The following is a 26,293-nucleotide window of genomic DNA, read 5'->3' on the forward strand; positions in this document are numbered from 1 at the left end:
CATTACTAATAGGCAATAGTGGAAAGGAATCGTGGTGCTGTTAGCCTTTGGGTCTCACTGAAACATTTCTTCTCTAATCTGTTAGGTCCCAATTGATAGTGTCTTTTCTAGTATGATATATAATTTGTGTGTGTGTGTGTGTGTGTGTGTGTGTGTGTGTGTGTGTGTACTTCATGAAAGAAGATGGAAAGCAATGTCTGGTGTTTGGTTCCTACAGAGCCATCTAGACTGGACAGAGCCAACACTACCACCTGTGCATCTCTGTTATGCCAACACTTCCTAAAATGCCAGGAAGAGTAATGTTTAAAATATTGCCATATCTGCTGTCATAAACTCTGACCAATAAAGATGGATGTTTGAGCCTGGGAGATGGGTAAGTGGGCAAAGTACTTAGTGTGAAAGCATGAAGATCTGAAATTGGATTCCCCGAAATTCATATAGGATGTGGGCACAGAGATATGGGTCTGTAATCCCAGCACTGGGAATTGGAGACAGGTGGATCTAGCAGGTTCAGTAGCCAGCCAGCATAATTGAAACAGAGAGCTCAGTTTTTAGTAAGAGACTATGTTTCAAAAGTAAGAAAAGTAGAGAGTGACTGTGAAGATGACATTGACCTCTAACCTCCACATAGATAGCACAGGTGAGCACAATCACACAAACATGAACATACATTTATATCACACACACACACACACACACACACACACACACACACACACACACACTTCCCACATATAAAAACAAAACAATGGATGTTTGTTGTATATTTGGGAGGACCAGAGGGAGGGAGAGCAGGTGTGACATGGTAATAGTCAACGTATATTTTATACATATACACATATTATACACACACATATATGTATATATGTATGTATATGAAAATTAAACTATTACATATGATTAATATATGCTAATAAAATTGGTGTAAACAGGAAGATAGGTGTCAGTTTTAGCAGTGGATGAGCATATTGGCAGATACAGGACAATATAAACTTAAATTCTACTGGAATTTGAAATCAGCCGTTCTTACTATTTTTCTGGTATTATGATATATGCTTAACAAATAGCTTTTATGGAGATGGTATTTAAATGTCAAACACTGTGGCATTTATGATTTGGACAAATTTTCTTTCCTTTTAATTTTACAGACTTTGTTTTTATGCTGAGGTCTCAGAACCCCTGGACTCTCCTCAGTCCACATTGCTGATGTGATGGTAACCATGGTCACTGCTGAGTTACAGAGTAGCATCCCAGTGTGTGCTGCTCTCTTGGATGGTGTCCTTATCCTTTGCTATTGAGTGTGATCCTTCCTCTAAGCTGGCAATTTGTACTACCCGACAGAAGCTGTGGATGGAAATCTGGGATACCTGGTTCTTGTGCTGGCTTTTAGTTAAAAGCCATTTGAAATTGGCAGAATTATGGACTAGTGAGGAGAGAGATATTTTTCTTTTCTTCTTGGAATGGTTTTATGTGGAAGAGAAATTTTCCCTTCACCTGACTACGTGTCTGAAGCTACTGTGAGTGCGAATCTCTTACTCCACTTTCATAATGCTATGGGCTCAGGCAGGAACAGAATTTCTTTCTCTGTCTGGGAGAGGTGAACCTTTCATAATTTTTCATGTTTCTCTATCAAGAATTAAAATGTTTTGTGGACATCATTTCATGTGTGTGACCTCTTCTTAGCATCTAAGGCTTTTTTGAAAGTAGGAGTCTGTCCAATATTTAAACTGGCTGAGAATATTTCTGTGAATTCTATATACAATATTCTTGTGAACAAAGGCAGTAGTGTAGGTCAAAGCCTTTCCTGGGTCATGCACTCCCTCCGGACAATACCTTGTTGAAGTGAGTGAGAGTAGCTCAGCACTCATATGTGATTAAGAAAATGGGAGACAGCCCTGCTCTCTTGTAGAAAATGTGTAGACTATCACATGAGTCCTTCTGCCAAGGACTTTGTACTTTCACAGGAAAGTAGGAGAGGGAAGAAAATGTTCAGCAAGAAGGTGGTGCTAAGCAGAGCAGAAGGTTCAAGAAAGGTTTCAGCCTTAGATGGGCTGTGAAGATACTGTGGGGAGTTGGGAGTCTACCTGGAGTGTGGTGGTTTGAATGAACATGGCCCTCATAGGCTCACGTATTTGAATGCTTGGTCTGCAGTTGATAGAGCTGTTTGGGAAGGATCAGGAGGCGTGTCCTTATTGGAGGAAGTGTGTTCCTAGGAGTGGGCTTTGAGGATTCAAAGACTCAGGTCATTGCCAGTTAGTTCACTTTCTCTTTCTCTCCCTTCCTTCCCCTCCCCTCCACTTCCCCGCCCCCTCCCCTCTCCCCTTTCATCTCCTTTTCATTGTCCCTTTCCCTCTCTCTGTTTTGTGGTTGTTGCCTCAAGCTGTAAGTGAACTCCCAGCTGCTGTTCTAGTGCTATGCCTGCCTTCTACATGATGGTCACGGACTTATCCTCTGAAACTGTAAGCCCATTTAGATATATTTTTCAATAAATTGTCTTGTTCATGGTGCTCTGTCACAGCAGTATAAAGGTAAGTCATGGATCTTGGAAGAGAAGAGAATTTGAATAGATTGTGCGGAGGAGGTAAGTTCTTTCATGAAAGAGAGGAAACCGTTAGGTCAGAGCCCAGGGTGAGCAGGGCATGCCATGAGAATGTGGCAGCAGTGGGATCATAGGTAATGTGAGGCAAACTGGAGAGCTCAGTGGACAAGGGGCATGATTTAGTTTTCCCCCTGCTTCACTAAAGGGCCTGGGAAGAAACAAGCAACACCAACAGGAAGGTAATTTAAGCAAGAGCTAACACAGTGATTATTTATTAAGTTGTGGAAAAAAATAGGGAGATAAAAATATACTACCATGTTGTTTCTAACAGTGGTGTGCACAGAAACCAGAATATTAAATTGTGAAAGGAGCTGCTGGACAGAGGTGATGGTGTGTGTGTGTGTGTAAGAGAGAGAGAGAGAGAGAGAGAGAGAGAGAGAGAGAGAGAGAGAGAGAGAGAGAGAGAGAGAGAGAGAGAGAGAGAGAGAGAGAGAATGAGAGAGGGATTCAATGACCTTATTCTACTCTCTTCCTTGGCTGGTTCTACCCAAAGGCCAGAGGCCAAGAGATGCCATGAATGTAGTCCTTAACATGCAGCTTCCTATACACAGACTTGGGTTAGAGAGAGAGAGAGAGCAAGTCAGATATTCTAAAGGCAATGGGGGACAATAGGGGAATATTTTGATTGACATCAAATAGGACTAACATATAAAAGGAATATTCTAGATTTACTAATCCAGAAGTAGGAATCTTAAGGAAGAAAAAAAGGTGAAGGGCAGGACATCCTACTGGGGGATATCAGATTTCAGATTTTTTCCCCTACAGATAAGCTTACAGAGCTATGGAACAGGTTGTTGGCAGAGATTGGAAACAAAGCAACCAATGTGAAAGAGATTTTGAAGTATTTCCTGGATCTCATACGTCTACGTGTGTGTGATTTTAACATGTCATCAACTGAGTGTGCTTTGTGAGTTCTGAGTTTGGTAACAGCATCTCTCTTCTTTAATCATTTTAGCTAATGCCCTCTTTCTCTCTCCCGCACTCTCCCTGTAACTCAATTTTCTTATTTGATATTCAGTTCTTGTTGAGGATGTAGCTCAGTGCTTCGGTAATTTAGTTTGAGAAATAATAACGCTTTACAGAATACCAAATGAGAACTCAAAATTCAGGTTACACTCTTACCGTGGTAAGGATTTTCCTGATGTAACTAATAGTTTGCCTCAAGTCCTAAAAATTAAACTTTTAATTGCTCTAGATCCTTTAAGTGAAAATACACATTAGATACGTATCACAAAGTGAGCAATTCCATTTTCTTACACACATCGATCTCTGTCTGTCAGGTCTATCCACTTTCAGTCTCTGCACTTGTTTATCTTCAGGGCAATATATGCATACACATTGTCTATCAGAATAATCTAAACAGATCTTGGTGGCTGACAAATCGTCAAGGTACAATAGCTTACTTGCACTCCATTATATGATCTTTTGAAAGTCAAGAGTATCCAGAATTCTATTTTGGGTACTTACCTCCCAGGGAAGCTTCTCTGTTTTATTCTCTGGAAAAAAGAAAAGAAGAAGAAGAGAAAAAGTAATTTTACCCAGAGATAATGTCAACTGAGGAGCTAAAGTCTATTTTCATTCTTTCTGCCTTCAACTACACATCAACCTGCCCGTGCAATATTATTTTGCAGGAATAAGATACCTGTCTGTCTTATCAGCTATCTCTAAGTATTTTGTCAAGTAACTCTTATGCCTTAGTAACCATTTCAAAGGGGCAGGGGCTGGGGCCCTGCTGCTCCTAGGATATTGAATAGATTTACCTGCTGAAGAAGATCTAGGTGCTCCTGGGAGTTGCTGAAGTTTTTTCCAATGTCAAAGAGGCAGAAGGTTTCTTTCTGGCAGAGGCTGACCCAGTCTTGATATTCCTCTGTGTCAGGAATTCGGTCCAGAAAGATACGATATGCTTCCCACACTACTTCTTGACATACTGTAACACAAAACAGTTAAAGTTAGCCATGCAGAATGGAAATCCCCGTTCCCTAAAGCACACAGTGTCACAATACAGAAAGTGTTTTCCAGCTTATGTTCACATACTAATTTACAAATGTGCTAGCCTGTGTTAACTGTCAATGGACACAATGCAGAATCAGAGAGCATCAAGAAGGGATTGTCTGTCTACACTGGGTTGACTTGTGGGCATATCTGTGTGGGGGGAGCTATTTTATCTTGATTGCATAATTGAGGTATGAACATTTCTCCCCTCTCAACCTATGGACATTTAATCATCTAAAATGTTCCAGCACCTACTATGTGCTAAGAGAAAGATAATGGGGCATGAGGTATGGATGGATGGCCCTTATAGTCATGTGGAAACCTGTAATGGGGCAGGGGTGAGATACCTTGCCAAAGCATAAACTTAAATTACATAGAAATGAGACTCAGAGGGACATGCAAAGGAAATATGGGTATGTGTGGTAGAGAAGGAGATGTGATGTTTTCTTGAACTGAGGTCATTGGCCATGATTCACGGACTCGACTCCTTGACTCCACTCCATAGCTCAGATTTTGTTTTATTATGAAAACTCTGTGTCACTGTTTCTAGTTTTCATCCCTCCCTGCAGTGATGGCCATTGATGGTCACCATCAGAGAGGTGCTTAACTACTGACTCACATCTCCAGCAACGCCTTCCCTGAAGGACAGCTTGTTAATCTGTTTGTTAAAAGAATTTGATGGCTCAATAGTCATGGGGCACAGGAGACTCACTCTGAACCACAAGAATGACCTGAGTCTTGTTTTATCTTAAGTACCAATATTTACAGCCAACAGAAAGCAACATTCCTATTAATTATTTAAGCTCATGATGGAAAACTGGAGATGCCAATGGAAAGATGTGCTGTAGCAGTACACAGGTTAAAAAGTTAGTATTGGGGGTTAATAAGATATGTTAGAAGATTCCATAATCAATAATGTTTGTGTGTTATTTATTTATGTATGTTTTATTCCTACAGTCTGAGAAGGAGTTAGAACTTTTGGGGGAGAGATGAACACCCTCTGACTTTCTAATGAAAACTGGTCGTGGGAGGCACAAGATGAGGGAAAACCAGTTTGGAATCTTACTCCTGCGTCCTGTGTCCCACCTTCTCACCCACATCATGGTTTCTTTTCTTTGTGCTTTCTGTTTTGGAGGCGAAAAGGATTTCAGATCAATAAAAGGCCACCTCATTTGCCAGCAGCATCTGGCCAGAATCGTCAGGGCAACCAATCTTTCCACAGTAATTCACAGAGGTAATGGGGATAACTGTCCTACTGCTCAAAAGTCTAGTCTCTCACCTTGAATGAAAACACAGGCAAGCAGTGCAGAGCCCCATATAGAAAATGTGCTTTTCAGTGTGACCTCTCAGCTGCCTGCAAAGATGACAGTGCCCATCCTGACAGCAGCAGCATGGAGCACATGGCCCAGCGCTCAGGAAGCACACTTGGAAATTTGCAGACTTGTCCAAACTCTAATAGTTGTGCATCCAGCATTTGCATGCCCCCTGCCCTTGCTGTCCTCCTAGCCTACATGCTCCTTCTGTCTTTGGGAATATGATTTTCACCTTTGCCTTTCCCCATGAATGTACCTTCTAGTTTAGTTCAATCCCTACCCAACTGCCAGAGATACAACAATACATAAAAGAAACGGTCACTGCCTTTGAGGCTTAGTGTTAGTATCTTTCATGGAAAATATCCATAAACATCAGGGAGGATATGATTCAATATTCCCTTCTTGTTACCTGGGAGGTAAAACCCTGGGTGCGTTGCTTTAGGACACAGAGAGTTTTCATTTTATTTCAGTCCATCTTCATGCTTGGACTAATTTTATTCAGAGTTAATCTTATTAGCTATCCTCAGTTAAGCCTAAATTCAAATTTGTAGGCTTCGTAGACATGTGTGTGACATTAGAAATGTGTGCATTACATGTATGTATGTATGTGTGCATTATACCTATGCAAACATATGTTTTTCTGTGTATATGTATTCTCTCTCTCTCCCTCTCTCTCTCTCTCTCTCTCTCTCTCTCTCTCTCTCTCTCTCTGTATGTGTGTGTGAGTACACATGTGTTCAGTTTTCTCACTGCTTGGAGCCTGAGGACATATCAAGACAGACCTCTGCAGGTAGTGCCCTCAGGGAAACTGAGGCTGAATTTTCCTCCTTCTACCCTTGTTGGACTTTCCTCCATAGACATCTATACTTGCCTTAGATAAAGACACTGAGAAGAAAATAATTTACCTTTGAAGCACAGGGAGGTTGCTTAACGATTTATCTGCCAGGGGCATTGCATTGTATATGGAGCTTCGTATTACAGATGTAGCTCCTGATGCTTAATCATGATGATCACCTTGACAGGTTTTCACCATGGGAGCCTACCTGTAGGCATGTCTGTGAGGGTTTCTCAACTTGACCGAGGTAGAAGACTTTCCCTAAATGTGGGAAAGGAGAAGGGGAGCAGAGTGTGCTGTTCTCTCTGCTTCCTGAATGGAAGAGCAATAGGATCAGGCACCCCCTGCTCCTGCTGCAATGTCTTCCCTTCGGCAATGAATGGTATCTTCCAGAGTCAATCACCCTTTCTTCCCTTAAGTCATCAGGTATTTTTATCACAGTGACAAGAAAAGCAACCCATCAAAACAAGAACCATTCTTTCTGAGAAGTGTGTGTGTGTGTGTGTGTGTGCGCACATGTGTGGAAGTCAGAGGACAATTGGTGGCAGTTAGATCCATTCTCTCCTACCTTGTGGGTTTGGGGAACTCAAATCATATCCTCAGGGTTAGTGACAAGTCCTTTTTCCTGCTGAGCTATCTCAAAAACCTAAAAGGTGGCTTGATATTTGGACTGAGAAAGAGCAAAGAGAAGGAGAGCCTTGGGCTACAGCATGGTGGGGTACTGGAGTCTGGGTATCTTTGAGGAAGCTCCACTGGAGACTGTGAGAAACCAGCTCACAGTGCTTACATTTGTGCTCCGGGACAGCATTGTTATGATTCCACACAAGGCTTCACACATTTCATTTGTGGTGCTTTAAGCTTGGGGGTTGAGGGAAGAAGAAATAGTTCGCTATTTCTATTTGATGTCCTAATGGGGAGCTTTTTCCCCTGAGTCTGTTGGAGGATGTCAGCAGATCATTTTGTAAAGGCAGTGATGAGACCAGTAAGTGGGTCAGTCCATCAAAGGAGCCCAGCTTTGTGGCTAGCTCTTATTTCTTGTTTCTTTGAGAACCAATATTTTAGACTTAAGAAACACACACTGATGAATAGTAAAATTTCACATCACCCAAAAGTAACCATAAAGATAATGGACTGTCATTTGCTGAGGGGAGAAAAACAGTGTTTTGTTCTGTTCAGGGAAACATGAATGAATGAGGCAAGTCTGATCAACAATAAAGAACTTTGAAGTAAAATTCAGGACTCAAAATTTGGTCGTGTGATAGCATATTCCAAATACCTCTGGTGAATTATATATGTCAGTGTTGTAAAGAATAAGATTTTACATTAAAAAAGTAAGCAGTAATGTATGTGTGTGTTTGTGTGAGTGTGCATACATGCACTCACAAGCACACTTCTGTTCATTATCAAACTTTATAGAACTTGCTGGCATTGTTATCTGATCAATGTGTAGGCACACTCAGAATAAATAATTCACACATCTCTGTCTTTTCCTTCCATTTCTGATGAATGGGATCCTTGCTTTTCATATCCCTCAACGAGTATTTTACTGAAAAACTTCTGTGGAGAATGTGCTAGGGCCTCAGAGTGTTTATACAGAGTACTTCATTTCTACGATTAGGGTTTTCCTTTTGAGTGCAATACAGTATAATTTCCATTTACCTACGACTAAGACTTTTGTAAGGAAGTACAGAGATCTTTCCTTTCACATACAATTAGACATCTAAAAACCCAATGAGAACTCTTAAGATGATTCTAACCCCTGCGCCCCCTACGGATAGATATAGGTATCAAAGAGGATCTCTGGATGTCAGGATCACAGATGTGTTCTCAGCTGTAACAAGGCACACCTCATCACAGGCTGGCACTGAACCAGTTGCTCCTGTAAACCAACTTTCAACAGAGCGGGAGGATACATATTTTGGCATGGACACTAACAACATCTGGTGTCATAAAGGTGGGAAACCCCAGTCCTCTCCACTTTCACATGCAAGATGAGCTTAGCCCAGAGAGACAAGATGCTTGTCATCCTCTGGAACTATTTAGAGGACAGAAGATCAGGGACACATACAGTTTCTTTTCTTTTAAAGGAATTTTCTTTTAAAGTCATGTGGACTCTTAGTCTATGCTAAGTAAACAAAATGAGCAGGACATCTGCTGGCAGCTGTGGTTGATTTAATTCCTTAATGATTTCCAAGAATGTAAGACATTTGGTAAAAATTTTGATGTGCCTCAGCCCAAAGGTATAGTAGGTAGCACCCTGCATACTCTGGAATCCATTTGTAATCTGTGTCTCCTCTGTACTTCAACTTGCCCCTAGGTTTCCAAACTTCCAGAATTTTATTTTTTTTGAATCAGCAATAGATACAATTATTTATTTGTATTGTAATGTTGCTAGGTTGTAATGTTGCTTTTGAAAAAAAAATCCTAAGTCATAAATCAGCTTGTTAAGTTTCCTAATGTGGCTACTATCCTAACAATGTTAAAATTCAATAGTAGACTTTGGAATAAACAAATCAAGTAAAACCTGTATATCAAACATTTTTTTGATTGTTTTGCTGGACCCTAATGGTTCCATGTAGCACAAAAAATTATTTTTTTAAAGATTATATATTTAATTATTGTAAGTATACTGTAGCTGTCTTCAGACACCTCCAGGGGGTCAGATCTTACTATGGGTGGTTGTGAGCCACCATGTGGTTGCTGGGATTTGAACTCAGGATCTTCAGAAGAGCAGTCAGTGCTCTTAACTGCTGAGCCATCTCTCCAGCCCCCAACAAATTACTATAAATCACAAGAGCTCAGGAACGACACTGTTCTGTGTGTTTGTGGCCGTGATGCCATTGGATCAGAGGACTGATATCTATAGCACCCATGGGGGAGTGAGAGACCATGAATGTAATGTTTAGGGCTGAAGATCATCTGTGGGTGTGTAGGTTAGAGAGGATAAAGAGAACAAAGGGCTCAGCTCCCATTGCTATCCTTACCTCTCAGTCTATAATATTCTTGAAGACTTGCTAAAATCTGTCTCAAGGATTCCTGTGGACAGATGTTAGCAGCTGGGAAAAGTGCTGATCTTTTGGTTCGAAGCTTTGGCAAATCGAATATTCGTTTCATGGTTGACACTTTGTGCACTGTTGAAGCACTTTCAATTGTTTCGATTCTTGGGGTTTTGTCTATGTTTTTAATTTCAGAACTGTATATTTTAATAGAGGTATCTGTAAGAGAAAAATTGATTTCATGGTGAATATATATAAATATATACTCAAGTGCACATGTGCCTTATGTGGATAGTGAAATAAACAAGCCCTCTAGTTTACAACATTTCTATTTTGGTACAGTTGACAACTGTAATCCCGAAAAATGACAAAGCAGTTTCAGAAACAAGAGAAGAAAATAATGAACTGGTAGAACATTGTTATATATATATCCAAATTACCTCACCTTAGGAACTGCCAAATATCAAGACCACTTCCCACATATATCTTTGAAAATCCCTCCCCACTCATCATTCATCCTGTCAAGAGATACTATAATCAACGTGGGGGATGATAAAGCACTGTGGTACCCAGAGGTGTAGTCCCAGTGAGGAAGCAGAGTGCTTCTAAAAACCACAGAGCAAACCACAGGGGCAAAACCTTCCCGCCTTTACTTGGCAGCTCTAGGATTTCGGGACTTCAGGGTTCAGAAGGGAATAATCTGGCTGAGAGTGTGCTGGGGGCATCAGTGGACTTGGATGGTGTTTGCACAGGAGGAAGCCTGGCATTCTGTGAGCAGCAGTAGAGGGGGGCCTGAGGGAAGGGCAGGGAGGGGAGTGGCTGAGAGGATACAAGTGCAGAAGCCTGTCATTGTGGGGGCAGCAGCTGTGCATGCATCTTTGCTCTCTCCACATTCATCTCTTTTCTTTTTTTTAGTAATTTGCACTTGTCTTTTTTCCCGTCTTATTTTCATAAAACCTTTTCAGTGTAGATGTTATGAAATTTTAGAAACTTTCTAGAAGTTTAGAAAAATTCATGTCATTTTTCTCAGTTTATCATTCAAGAGGATTCTGAGGCACACAAGTAGCAGTGTCTTCTGTCCCACATTGCTTTGCCTCCTGCTTTTCACTCACACTACCAACGAGGAAGAAGGAAGTGTGGCATTTGCTGCTGGTGGGTACACAGGATGCCACTTCATGTGGGAAAGTATTCACATGAAGATTTCCAGAGGAATGCCCATTTTAAAAAAAAATCAGTAACATTGGGCTTATTTCATGTGCTCCTCAACTGTTAATGAAAGAGGCAAATTTTGATGCACTCATAACATGGAAAACAGGTCATTATTAAGATGAAGAAACTACTAAAAACCATAAATCACCAGCCAAAATAATTCAGACACACCAGAAGAACACAGTGTACTCTTTCCAGTCCCGAGGAACTCTCTCAATTTAAACAGTGGCCAAGACCACTGGATACCTGGGTCAGAGGCAAGAATAAAGGATTGACTGGTAGAGTCATATATGAGTATTTGGGGGTGGGGAGCCAAGAGTGCACACTTGAGAAAATTTATTAAAATGTACAATTAGTGGAGCATATCTTACTTTTTTTTAAAAAAAAAAAAACTTGTTTCTCATGGCTCAGCAGTCAGGAGCATTTGTTGTTCTTAGAGAAGACTCAGGTTCTAGCACACACATGGTTGCTCGCAACTGCCTCTAACTCCAGTTCTACACTACCCAATGCCCTCTTTTGACCTTCAGTGGCAACAGGCTTACATGGTGCACCTATATATGTTCACACAAAATGCTCAAACACATAAAATAAAAATGAAGATATCTTTAAAAAATTGTACCTCCATTATAAAAAAGAACAAGAAAGGAAGGATTTATGGAAAGTTAGCCACTCTCACGTGAGCTGCTCACTCTCTGAGGCTCCTGATGAGACTTACAGAGACAACTGGTTGTATTAAGGGAACACTCATAGCTGACATCTTTTAAAACAGGTTACAGAGGAGACAAACCAGCAGAAGGTCAAGCCAAACAGTGAAGAACAGTTCAAATGTCACAGAGTTTAAGTACTTCCTTCATAACTGGGATGAACCCCATGAACTCCGAGGAGTCTCACAGAGGGGCTCTCTGACAGCAGTTTTTAGGAAAGACTCTCGGGGAAGGAAGGCATGTGAACATTGATTGGCTCATGCAACCACACACTAGAATCGGTATGCCTGAGAAGCACATAGTATCTGCGATCCCTGAAAATCCCCAGGGGATTCCAACTTCCACTGTTTCAGGATCTATAAGTGCGCTGCCATCTGGAGTGAGGATAATCATGTAGAACTGGTGTCCACAAGCAGGAGGTTAACAGTACACCCAGGGGAAGCTGCTCCTGATTAAAATGGAGCTCTGGCTGGGACTCTGAGTAGTGCACTCACCTTGTGAACTCCCCCACAAGCCAGATCCCAGCAGTCTCTCTGATGGTTACTAGCAGCAACCGGAATAGTATTCTCCCCTTTGTGCTGAACGTTAGCTTTCCTCTTAATGGAGTCTGAGGTAGGCTGTCTTTCTAGATCAAGACTAGTTGTTGAGGGATGTGCTATTGATTGTTGCTAAGGAATCATAGGGGAGGAGCCTGGGACTACCTGGATTGGCTCAGTATTTCCGTGGCAGTGGAGTCAGCCTGAGTCAAACTGGTAGCATGGTGAAGTGGAAGGGCATCAATCCATGCTCATGCAAAGCTAAGCATTCTCCATCTTCCTCCGGTTTCTTAGATCCCATGATCATTGGATACCCCAACTGATCTGATCTCTCTTTTGCTTAAAAAGAGCCAAAGTGCTCTTCTTGTATTAGTATTATAGTTAATGTTTAGTTCACAATGCTTCATCTGTGTTTCCTCCCCAATCAATGTGCAAGAGGGCTGATACTAGGGAGTTTGGACTCCAACCTAGGGATATTTGTGGGGCAGTCAACATTGACAAAAACCTGTTCATTCCCTTTCTAAGGATTTTGAGTTGCTTAAAATAAACAACAAAAGGAAGGATATAAGAATGAGAAACGGAAATGTTACATATTTGAGTGAAGTAAAACAAAACAAAACAAAAACAAACAAACAAAAACCCAAACCAATCCAAACCAAACCAAACCAAACCAAAAACCCCAAAAGGACAGCCTAAGAGATGATGAAGTTGCTCTCTGGTGAGGTCACGAGGTCAGTAGAATTACGGTTGTCATTGTCTCATGAGAGATAATGTAGATACTGAGCTTATAAAGATTATTTGGGTACACATTCATGACTTTGATATTTTTAGTTTTACATATTTGGAAACATAGATAAAAGTTTAATGAGAATCAATTGTTACCTGAAGACTAAGAAAGGGAGCCTATTTTATAAAGACTGGGATGCACTAGTTGCAGAGGGCTTTTCTTTTCTCCAGTCACTCTGCCTGTTAACCAGATTAATCGTTAGTTGGATTCTCCAAACCAATGTGACTATAGCATACTTTGAAGACTGCAAATATATAAAAAGATAATCAATGGATGTAGTGACTTTAAACGTTACCTTATTGTAGGGACTTTGAATCTTTTGTTTCTTTTTTAAAATTTGGTTTGAGTTGCAGAAGAATGTCTACTCGCTAATGTAAAGGAAACCCTACAACTAAGGGAATCTTTTTCTAGGCAGAATTAAAGTGGATGCCATGTGGTCTCAAGGTTCATTAGTATCCATGGAGCCCATGATAGCCTGTAGAATAGCTTCATCCTTGATTATGTATGTTCAAAGGCATTTCATAGTGCATAGTGATTGTGAGAAGTATTGTTTTTCCTATCCAGATGAATTGCACAAGGATGTGTACTAGCTGATATGAAGGCCTGTGCACCACTCCTTACCAAACTTTCTTTTAGAGGCATGTTTTTAGCATCTCACTCTTCTAGGCTTCTACAAAGGCTTGCTTTACACTTACACTGACAGCAGCAGACACAGGAATAGTGGAGCGGGCCTTTCTTTGCAGCCACTTTGCAATGAAAACAGCAGCCATTTGCACTTAGCAAATCCATTATGTTTTCCTTGGGGAAAAGCCTCAGTGTCTTAATGAATAAACTAATGGGAGCTGAGATAAAATTTACTGGAATTTATACAGAACACAGTCTCCATTTGAAGAATATAACTGTATAGGGACAAAGTGGCTGGCATTTCAGGCCTAAACCACCAATGGGAAGTTTTTAGAAAGAATGCCACTAACAGGAGTCAGGGGCTTCAGTATTTATGAAAATTCTAGAGTTGTCTGTAGTCCATTTTATCCAGGTCATCTTCCTAAATTAGTAGACTCTCAATTACATAATTGAACTTCCAGAGAGCAGAGGCAGTTAAATAGATGCCATGTTCAATGCACCTGAATATGTATCATCAAATTAGTCAGGTTTCTCAACACTTTCTTTGTTGCTATTTGTGAAAAGCATGCATGTTAAACGATGTTTTCTGGATGCTCATGTGGAGAACGCAGGCATCTACAACTTACAGTGTCCTCTGTTCACCCACATCCGTTTTCCAATACCCCTACACAATGCCAGTCCTGTTCTGTGACCTGAATGTCAAAATATATTGGAACCAATGATGTAATGAAAGGATGTAGAAGTTAAGGAAGCACCTAGTTATTCCCTTGAATGAATTATGCTGTGACTAAGCATTTACACTTGTCAGCATGCGGGCGGATTATCAACGATGCATGGCGTAGATGCCTTAGTGCCTTCTCTAACTTGGGCAAATGTCACGGCAACCTTTCTCACTATTAAAACTGTCACTTCCCACTGACTCTCCTCCAAAGAATTAGAGGGATTGTATCATCTTCTCCTTATCATAGCATTTGGTTTATCTATTATTAACTTGCTATGTCAGAAGAGAAGGGGTCAAGATCTCAGAAGACAATGATTTTCTATCTGTCCATGTCCATGTCTCAGGCCTCTATTTTACCCCCCTGCACTTGAACACGGAGAAACAATTCTATAAGTGAGATGCTGGGAATTCTGAGGTGATGAGTCAAGGATCCTGAAATCATACCATGTTGCTAAGCAAGAACAGAACTGAAGTCAGAGCAAGCAATCGGTAGAAAAAAAGAAAGGTGGTTTTCTTTTTGTGTCTAAAAGTGGTGAAACTTTGTTTGAATCAAATCATCAGTGGTTTGTGTGATTCATGCCTAGAAATCTAGTAGAGAAAGTTTCAAATGTATGTTACAAATGTACTGAGAAGAGAATGTGTGACAACTCCCAAGCCCCTCAGTAGGGCAAGAAGGCTAAGTGTATAGAGAAGGGGAGGGGTGTTATCAAAGTTAATAGACTCCTCTAAGCCCTGAAAAGGGATTAAAATTACACTGGAGCCATTTGTTTTAGAGGGTGGTGACAGGGCGAGCCACATAGCCGGCTTCCTCAGAGATCTTGGATAGTGTGACCTTTGGCTGAGGTCTCCATACACCCAGCTTCCAGCTCAAGGAACTGGAACACACTTCTAGGAACTAAGAATGCCCTTGCCTCTTCAGCAAGGGCACATACATTCTAAAAGAAGGCAGTTCTGTTCTAAAAGTGGGAAAGAAAAACAACCCCATATTTTCATCATGTTGTTTCTTCAGAGAGTGGGTGTTAAATTTACTCAAGTGTTTTAGCAAACATTCTAAGATACTAGGGCTTATAATAGATTTTTCATATGAATACTTGAGCAAACTCAGAAATATCTTTTCCCTTTACATATGAGCCAGTATGGAAGGCTAAAGAGATGGATATCATAAACTACAGTTAATTGTAAATACTTTATTTTGAAAAGTGGTGAAAGGAGTTGGTTTTAATGCTGGGCCTGAGCGGAAGTAAGCAGAGAGGTCAAACTAAGGATAGGAATGTGGTAAAATGGCTAGCTAGCTGAGGAAACACCTCACACATGACTGCCTATTTTTCAGGAACTGACTGTAGGAATTCAGGGCTTCTTGTAGCAGCTAGACTTTTAACATTCTTCAAACTCCATCTAAGATGTATGGAATATACATCTTCTTATATAGACAAAAGGGATTCCATCAGTGAACTTATAATAATATCAAAGATGAGCAGTCTGGGCCGACAGTGGCTGCAGGTAGCAAGAAGGAAACCCAGCAAATGGGATGGGAGTAACAGAGAGAAAGGTGGAATTTCTGTCTTTGTTCACAATTATTTCTATTAAGCATGACAAGTAGTCTAAGTAGCTAATTATTCACACACACACACACACACACACACACACACACACACACACACACACACACACACGTAGATATTTATAATTCTTCTGTACCATCTCTTTAGCCTTCTAATCTAAGACATCTATTAGAGTGTTTCTAGGACGTGACTAAGGGTTTGAGTGTCACCTGATTAATTTAAAAGATCACTTCCAATTAATTCTCCTCGAGAATCTCATGCCTTTTTGGAGATGGAGAAGTCAAGAACATCACAAGCCCCTATTTTGGAGAAATATTTGTCATCAAGCTTTCTGACATCGCCAGAAGAGGAAACACTTGAGAGAAATTGGAGAAGGGGAAACCATGATTAAAATAAAGTGCTTGAATTTTTTTTTCTGAATAAAAAAAAATGAAAGGCAGAATATAGATATGCATGGTGTCATCAGCTGGACTCAGTTTGATTTTTCTCAAAGGATATAAAAAAAGGCATTGCAGCCAATGGGAGGTGGGCTCATTCTTGTTCTGTCTCTGCTCTTTCATCCCCAGGCGGGAAAAGTAGATGCTGAGTGGGGGAAGCTGTCAGAAGTCTTGGTAGTGAGACAGGCTTGGAGAGAATCAATGAGAGGAAGAGACTGTCAGAGTGTTCAGCAAAGCTATGCTTGTCATCAAAGTTCTCACCAGGCCGTTCCCTATGTCTTCCTGAAGGTGACATGTAAAGTGACTACCGTGGCTTGGATGGTGTGCTCTTTGTTCTCAAGACCAGTATTTATAGAGACTCAAGTCTTCAGTCTCCCATTATAATTGAGAGAGAGAGAGAGAGAGAGAGAGAGAGAGAGAGAGAGAGAGAGAGAGAGAGAGAGAGAGAATTCAATGTTGTGACAGGGGCACTTCTCCGAATTGCCATTTTCAATAGCATGTAAGGAATTTAAAAAGCTAAACCATTATTATTTCATTGTAGTGTATAAAAGGGATGTTTAAAAAGAAAAAAACCAAAATCCTGTGTATTATTATCAACTATTTATGAAGTCATACTCCAATGCAGATCATTCTCCAATTATGATGGAAGGCATATTTTATACCTAATTCCTGAGGGACTCATTTGCAGACATAGTCATAACTTCATGGAATCATCAAACAGACTGCTTTTTAGTAAATGAGAAGAAGCAATACATCTGTCCTTTAACTTCAAAAACTGGTTCTAACTCTTGCTATTATTGTTCAAGAAAATATTCTTAATCATACTAAAATACTTCCTTTTTAAAGATAGGTTTGTATGCATCACAGCTGTGCACCATCCCAAGGAGGTCAGGAAAGGACATTGGCTCCACTGAAACTGGCATTATAGGTGGCTGTGAACTTCCCAGCATAAGTGCTAGGAACTGAACCTGGGTCTTCTGTTAGAGCAATATAGGCTTTAGCCACTGGACCATCTCTCCATCTCTACAAAATGCTTGTAGCAGAGAATAAGGATACCTTGTCATAAAACCTGTACATTGAAGTTGAAGCAATGTCTAAAGTTATCATAGAGATGTCTATTTAAGAACTGCAGTTAAGAGTCACTTCAATACTTCTATAGAAAGAAAGCAAAGTAGAAAAATGTGCCCCGTTGAATGTCTATACATGAGTTATAAGTTTGTGTGAGCTACAGCCATATGGTTTTGGACTGGAGAAATAACCTGCAGTGGATGGCTTAAGCACACACATGAAGAGGAGGCAAAGAGCAGAGGGGAGTGGAGAAACTTCCCAATATGTGAGGCTAAAACAAATGATTACAAACAGCAAAGCTGATGCTAGGCTTTATATAAGTTCTGGACACACACACACACACAGAAACACACACACAGAGGTAGGGGGGACAGAGAGAAAGAGAGAGGGAGGGAGGGAGGGATGGAGGGAAGGAGGGAGAGAGAGAGAGAGAGAGAGAGAGAGAGAGAGAGAGGAGAGAGGATAGGAGAGATGGGGGTAGGGACAGGGGGGAGAGGAAGAGGGAGAGAAGCACTGTCTTAAAAACCTGAAAGACAAACTATACACGTGTTTGCCCTGTGTGTATGTCTGTATGTCTGTGCACCACTGATGTACCAGCAGGTTGCCCCTGGAGGTTGGAAGAGGGTGTCAGATCCCTTGGGACTAGTATTGGTGATAGTGTGATCCATCATGCGAGTTCTGGGAATTAAATCAGGTCCTCCAGAGTCGTCAGTACTGTTATGAGAGTAAGAATAAATGCTACAAACTGAGATACTATGTAAGATAAATGGCTGCAAAGGAATTTAAAAAGAACTCCTCAGTAAGAAAAGACCAACAGGCTGGAGGGATGGCTCCACTTGGTGCTCTTGCAGGGGATCTGAATTCAATTCCCAGCACCCACATGGTGGCTCACAATGGTCTGTAACTCTAGCTTTAGGGGATCCAGTGCCCTCTTCAGGTCTCCAGTTACAAATGTAGTGTCCTCATGAACATGCAGGCAAAACAGCCATACGCATAAAATAAAGCCAAAGAAGCCTTTAAAAAACAATAACCCAAACATTTGAGTTAAAAATGGGAAGGTACTATCTCAGAGAGGACACACAGATCCAGTCCACGGGGACGTGCTGAACCTCCCCAGGAACCAGAAAATCAAAAGATTGAAGACCTAGAAGAGCATCATTTATACTGCACTGTTCTATCCCCTTAGTGTCAAAAAATAAGACATTTTATTTTAGACAAACTTCAAAATACATCAGGCAGTACCAAATGTGGACAGGAAATTGGGACAAAAGAGCTCTTATCATGGAGCTGGGTGTATAGAAATTACACACTCAGCAAAACAGTTTGGCTTTTACCATACAGTTGGAAGTGTGCATCTCTATGTCCCTGTAGCTCTTCTCCCAAGGACACATTGCAGGGACACTCCTGCTAGTGGAAGGGAACACAGACAAGGTGTTTGTGTCAGTGCTGTGTGTGACAGTGAAGCTCATCGACAGGAGAATGAACATGTAGTATATTCATACCAGACAATATTATGTCTAGTACCTCTCTTAAAACCACCTTTATTGTACATTTCTTATTGTTGTGTATATTAATATTATTTAGATCATTCATATTTATTGATCATTGTTGATTTTTTCTAGTCACTATAAATGATTAAGATTTAAAATATAAATGTTTTAAACACACACATATATGTTTATATAGTGAAATTATATATTATATATTTTATATATGTGAGTACACTGTTGATATATATATATATCAATGATTATTATAGTCAAGAAAAAGAAAAATGCCCATTTTTACCACAGTTAATTAACAAAAATTTTTGCTTTGTGTTAAGAATATCTGAAAACTATCCCTTAACCAAGTTTTATATATTATTAATTTATCATATTGTTTGTAAGACCTCTGGTCCAATTTATATCATAGAATAGGAATTTTATATGTTTTGACCACTCTCATCCCTCCCTGACTCTAGAAACCACCACTCTATTCTGTTTCTGTGTATTTAGCTTTTAAATAATGTAAGTAAGCTCATACAATATTTTTTCTGCATCTGACATATATTCTTTCTTTTTTAAAAGATTTACTTATTTCATATATGTGAGTATACTGTTGATATCGTCAGACGCACCAGAAGAGGTCATTGAATCCCATTACAGGTGCTTGTGAGCCATTATGTGGTTGCTGGGAATTGAACTCAGGACCTCTAGAAGATCAGTCAGTGCTCTTAACCATTGAGCCATCTCTCTAGTCCCGATATATATACTCACTGTTTCTAAGTTCATTCATGCTGTAATTGGTAAGTTCTCATTGTGAAGTCTTTGTATGTATATGCATACACATTTATATAAGACTGTGACAGAATGTGAGCCCATCTTCCACATTTGCTTTACTGATTCCCTTGTTTACTCATCTGTGGATGGACTTGCCTTGTGTCCACACTTTGCTAAGGATGATGTGGCAATAGACATGGGAAATGCAGGTATCCGTATGAAGTGCTGACTTAAGCTTGTGTAGGTAAAAGGATAACCAGAAGGATAACTGTATTACAGCAATTCTGTTTAGTCACTGGCTGACTGCCGTATTGTTTTTCTAATGGCTGGTACCAGTTTGCCTCTCTGCCACAAGTGTACCAGGGGCTCTTTCCTCTACATCCTCACCAGCACTTGCTTTATCTTGACTTTTTGAGAGTCATGTGGCTTGTGTGATGTTTTCATCTCTGTCACCTGTGTTCTTATCTCCCTCCAGGTGGATCATATTGGGCTCTTTCTCCTGATGGTCACTCCAATGACTCTGGAAACATTTGCATTGAGGAATTTTCTTATTTCTAAAATTAGACTGTGTTGTTTTCATTTTTTATTTTTTTTGCTAAAGTCTTGTGTAATTTCCTTAACAATTTTAGATATTTAGCCATTTCTGTGCATATGGTTTGCTAATATTTTCCTTTAGTTCATAGGCTACTGTTTTTTCATTCCTTTTGTTAATCCAGTTTGTCTGCTTTTATTTGTTTTCTGAGTGAATGTTGATGTATGCCCCTTCTAAGTCAGAATCATTGCTAAGACAAAGTAAAGGACTCTTCTCCTATGCTTTCTTCCAATAATTTCATACTTCAAATCTTTTAAGGTTTTAGTGCCTTTGAGATGACTTTTGTGTGTGCTATGAGATGAATGTTGGATACCTCTTATGTACAATCTCAGCCTTATTTCTCTTGGAACTAGCATTTCATAGACTTTGATCCCTATAGGAGACACAAATCCATGACTCCTTTTACCTCACTTATTGTATCTACTTTCTATTGTCTTAGAATGTTCTTTTGGTGCTAAGGACTTACATTATTCATGGATAAGCGCACTGGAAATGCAAGGTAAACTATTAGTGTTCTTGAAGAAAACCTTTGAGGAGATGGCTTAGACTTCACCTCTGTCAGTCCTTGGCCTCATGGAGAGTCCTGTAATTCTCTCGTTCTGTTCTGTGCTCTCAGGGGATGATTGTGTGAGATTAGCACTCACTGGAACTTTTTGAAAGGCATCTTCTTTACTTTGCTGCTTCATTTACTACTTTCTTTTGTTTCTGGTTCCCTGAAAATACGCTTTCCATGGAAGAACTTGAACCTACCACAGAGACTTTTATGGATGACGTGTGAAATGTTTTATATAGTCTTAGTAGAAGCTTTCCAAATAAGACCTACATAAAATGACTGTAGCAGGACCTTGAACTGTCTCTGTAAAGCCAGAGGAAGGAGCCCCAACATAAAGAGTTCAGATGATATTTTGGGGCTTTACTTTATAAATTACATCATGTTATTATTTTTTATACTGAGAGCTAAGACTTTTTTTGTCAAGTACAATGTGGTATTTTGATAGGTATATGTTGTGGAATGACTAAATATTGGTAACTAAAGTTTATAATTATATAGTTCTCATTTATACCTACCTATAGAATTTTTCAGAAATATGGCATTTTGTGAACTTAAGTCACATTATATATTATGACTCCCAAATACATTCCTCCTATCTAATAGGAAATTTATGTTCTATCCTTGAACATTATCTTTCCATACTTTGATCTCTCCAAGTGTCCTAGCCTTTGGTAACTGTCACTTTGCAGTCTACCTCTGGGTTCTGCACAGACCACTGAGCATATGCACTTCAGTGCTTGGCTTGTTTCACTTAACGCACTGTTTTCCAGATTTATCTACATAGTTGCAAATGTCATTGTTTCCCTTTTTATCCCTGACATGTAAATATACCACATTTATACATCTGTTCATCTGCTGATGGAGGTGTTGGTTGGTTTCATTTCTTAACTACAAGAGATATTACTGAGAAAACAAGAAAATTAACAAGGAATGTAGATACCTTTTATGATATAGTCATTTCAACTTCTTTCTATAGCATCCATTCTGTATACATTGGGAAGGCTTTGGAAATTCTATTTTTCCTTTTTTCTTTTTTTTTAATTTGAAGCTGGAATAGGTAGCGGGCCATGAACAGTAAAACTATAGTATACAATTACTAAAAAGAAAAGCAGATTGAGAATAATCCCCTGAAGGTCCACAATATGGTGACCTAAATCTCAGCTTTCCAGAAAACCAAAGTTATGCTTAAACTTGGCTGTGTGGGTGAACCACTAGATAGTTTGAACAATTATTGCATCTTAGATCCTCAAAATCTTCAAAACTTGAGTCTAGAGTTTTCTTTCCCACTACTGGAAACCATTACATGAACACCTTTAGCATGGGGGAGGGGACTGGCAGGCCAAGGTCTTATGGGAACTGGAGTTATATATCACAGGGAGTAGGTGAGAATAACATTAGCAAAAGCTGAAAATTACTGAATTCCCTCCAAAACAAAAGAAAATGAGAGGCATTAGGATAGATTCAGAGGCACTCTGAAGTAGGAAGAGACAAGTCAAATGACTTGAGTTTTCTTATCAGGTAGGAGGGGTGATGATGTAAAGGGGGTTAGTCATCAAAGCGGTTTTGGGAATCGGCCTTCAGTGTGTGTTTCTGTAGCAGATGCCACACTAAATGCTTTAGCACTATGAAGCAGACCCTGCAATCATTGTTCCCATTTTAGAGATGAGGAAACTGTAAAATTGCTCATTGAGCAATTTGCTTGGGTCATGTAGTGAGCAACAGGGTTGTTCTGTAAGGAGTCAGGCTCTGCTGTTAACTGATCTGTGGTCTCAGCTTCTAAGAAAGAAGGCCAGCAGGCTGTAGGCTCAGGGTGAGAGGGGTCAGTGAGCATAATTGGACTAGAGCAGTGGTTCTCAACCTTCCTAATGCTGCAACCCTTTAATAACAGTTCCTCGTATTGAGGTGACCCTCAGCCATAAAATTATTTTCATTGTTACTCCATAACTGTAATTTTGCTATTAGAAATTATAATGTAAATGTCTGTTTTCTGATCATCTTAGATGACCCCTGTAAAAGTATTGTTTGACCCTAAAAGGGTCATGACCCATAGGTTGAGATCCAGTGGGCGAGGCACTCTCCAGGAAGATGGAGTAGCTTATTGGGTCCAGATAGGGCAACAGTTCATGCACAGTTCATGGGCATCCTGTGCTTTGTGGGGTTTTGCAGTACCAACTGTCAGCTCAAGAATGAGAGTGCATTTTCTCAGCTGAGCTAGCAAACTAAGTGTTATCTAGCTAGAAGGTCAGAGTACATTTCCCTTTTGTGAACAAGAAGGCTGTTGATAAGGATTCAAGAGATGACTAGCGACTGTTAGGTTCATGTGGAGCACCTTGATGAACTCCAGCAGGGAGAAGAAAGAAAAATGACAAAACAAAACAAACAAACAGACAGACAAAAGGTACAAAAATTTCAAATTTCCACAATTAAAACTGCACTGCAAAACTGGAGGAGAGGTTTTAGGGTGATGGAGGGATAGTGTTATTTTGGGTTTTAAAGAACATTTCCACTGTGTTAATATCCACTAGGCAAGTGACTGACTTTATATAATGTAACCGTCTAAATAAGTCACTTAGCACTGAGACTTTATTGTAAGTGCTTAAGATAGCACTATAAATTGTTCTTTGAGGATTCAAGACATCGTTACTCTTTTAAAAGAATACTAGGAATCCCAAGACAGAATCTTCCATGTTCAGGGACCTGAAGGATATTACTGTCAGGGTCAACTTGACCGGAAGGATGTGACCATCAGGGTGGGCCTGAAGGGTGTGACTGCCAATTCTGAGATTAGTTCAGACAACAGATGATAGAAATGGCCCAGAAACATCTGCTCTATTAAACAGAAAACTCAGCTTTGGAGTGAAAAAAACAAGTACTATACTAGTTCTGTACTTATGTTTCGTTGAGGCTATTATTGAACTAAATAGATACAAGAGAGTCCTCTTTCCCACATCAAATGAATTTAGGAATATTACTTAACAGTCTGTCTTAGGTTCCCAACCACAATTGAGTACATTGTCTGTTAGCCACTGAACTCCTAAGAAGTAAGACTATTTAAGGTCACTGTGAGCTCTTAGTGGATGATCCCACAAAGCTAAGTAACAGCTAACATTTATTAACTTGGTTACGATCAGCAAAGCATTTTGATCTGAGAGTCTGATTAGTTAATCACAGTGCCAGTTTGTTTTGCCTTTCAGCTTTACTGAATACAAATTGTTTATCAACAAAGCAGGGTAAACTTCAAAGCACACACTAGCCCAACACACGCTATTTTCTGCTTGATGTTAAAGCTCTTCTAAAGTGGAAACTTTTTATGAATTTCGAGGTCCTGACTTCTTTTTACAAAATTCCTTTTCTTTTAGCTTCCCTTAATTCTTCTGGGGGCAATTAGGGAAAAGTGTGGCTATGGTGATGAGACTGAAGATGGATACATAAAACCTCATGGGAATGAACCAAGACAGATTTGCAAAGGCATGAAAAAAGATGCTATTCCCTCAAAACCTGTTTACTGTAAATGGGGAGATACCTATACGCAAACGCAAGCACAAAGCCAAGCTTAGAAGCAGCCTTACTGTTCTTAGCTCCTTCATATTCTGCTTCTATTTGCTATGCTTGGAAATACAGACGTAAGGGCGTTCTCAGTAAAAGATGATGGTGTATGCTGCAGTTCTAAGCTCCATAGCAGTTTTCCAGATGTGATTTTCCTTACCGTGGCTGCACCAGCACCCTTGCCAACTCACTGTGACATTGCTGTGTGTGCGGGTTGCCCAGGCCTATCACCAAGATCATGCCATCTTATCTTTTCCATACGGTTCCACCTGACTGGCGACTCCTGTTTTGAGAGTCCTAATCTTGGATGGGCTCCTAGTTTTGGGTGAACTGATCTTTGCTTGGCAGCTGAGGCTCTGTGGTGTGTTGCTGAGGCTGTCCACTCTGGGAAGTTCAACCTCACAGTCTGGTTGGAAGATTTTCCTCCTTTCAAAAATCTGATTAGTATTCATTCTTGCAAGGGTTTGAAAACTCAGTTCCCTTCCCACAACTGCACAAGTGTCTGTCCTATCCTTAAGCAAGAAGAGACAGTGTGGGTGGCGACCTGTCACTCAGGAGTCTTACCAGTACAGCAGTGAGGTCAGCCTTTTTTTTATGCTTATTGCCAACACAGGTGCTGAAGTATAACGGAAACCTAGAAACTGTTCTAAAAATAAAACAAAACAAAACTTTGTTTCTGACATGAATTATTTGACAGTAGCATAAAACTTGCAGAAATAATCATGGCAGTAAGGTTGATAGGATCAGAATTTCCAGGAATGCTTGGCATGCAAGCAGAACGGATGGTTCTTGGCCCCGAAGTGGCAGGTGGCATAGGCTCAAACTAGCTTCCAAATACAATGGTTCTCTAGTGTGAGCAGCTGTGCAAGCAAAAGGGCCACACAGCAGCAATTGTTTGTTTTTTTTATTTTTAAAGCAAACATATAATCTTGTAAATACTTTCTGACTTGTCACTTTGTTGGTTCATTTACCGTAAGTACCTTCAATTTACACAGCCTTGATAGTAGGGTATTCTGCAGATATATTAGTATGACATTTAAACAAGTCTGCCTTGAAACTTTTGAGTTCCACTGTCCAGACACGAACACAAAATACAGTAGCTGTAGTTAATGTGACTGCCGTTGGGCAGCCATCTCCTGAGTACAAACGATGCTATGTTCTCCGTTAATTGAGTTCCGAAAAGGCAAAAAGACCTTCCCGGATAATTTCATGAAATGAGAATGTCCCCAGTAGTGTAGGATTATCAAGAAGTGGAGTGTCTTCAAATGCAAATTTCCTGACATTTCCAGCTACTAGAATAATTACCCTACCTTGGTGGACTAATAATAACTTAGTTAAAGGTTTCATTTAAAGTAGTCAAATGTAATGTACAAGGCATGTGCTACGATAAACACCATTTCCATTCTAGAACTTGCCAAGGGAAGCTTCTCTCTCCCCTTCCTCCCACACCCTGAATGTCACAGGCAATGAATTGAAATTATTTCTGTGAAATGGAGAGGTGAGTGTACAATGTGTGCTTTGAGTACTTCAGATGAACCTGCACCCCTGCCTCTTCCCAGGGCTCACACCATGTTGAGGAGGCTGGAGCCTTGCCAGAAGGCCTCAGTGGGAGAGGATGCGCCTAATCCTGTAGAGACTTGATGCTGCAGGGACAGAGGAGATACCCTGGGTGGATAGTACCCTCTCAGAGGTGAAGGGGATGGGGAAGAACTCTGTGAAGAGGATCCAGGAGGGGGGCAACATTTGGGATATTAACAACAACAACAATAATAATAATATTAGAAGTAACTAGTCTTTGAAATTTTCAATGGTCTTTTGCGCTAAAACAATTTCAATTAATGAACATTTTGAAATCCAAACCTTTCCTTCCTTCCTTTCTTCCTTCCTTCCTTCCTTCCTTCCTTCCTTCCTTCCTTCCTTCCTTCCTTCCTCCCTCCCTCCCTCCCTCCCTCCCTCCC

General features: G+C 40.2%; 1 protein-coding gene across 1 annotated transcript in view; it reads right to left on the reverse strand.

The window, feature by feature from the left end:
• The window catches only part of Impg1 (interphotoreceptor matrix proteoglycan 1), a 134,124-nt gene that overhangs the window by 103,836 nt on the left and 3,995 nt on the right, over positions 1–26,293 (reverse strand). The window contains exons 2-4 of the mRNA XM_021172849.1: positions 9,724–9,954; positions 4,360–4,526; positions 4,067–4,095 (exon numbers count right to left, since the gene is read on the reverse strand). Of these exons, the coding sequence (XP_021028508.1) occupies positions 4,067–4,095; positions 4,360–4,526; positions 9,724–9,954 (427 nt within the window). The remainder of the gene's footprint in view (positions 1–4,066; positions 4,096–4,359; positions 4,527–9,723; positions 9,955–26,293) is intronic.

This window comes from Mus caroli, chromosome 9 (genome assembly GCF_900094665.2).
Source record: "Mus caroli chromosome 9, CAROLI_EIJ_v1.1, whole genome shotgun sequence".
NCBI classification, from domain to species: Eukaryota; Metazoa; Chordata; class Mammalia; order Rodentia; family Muridae; genus Mus; species Mus caroli.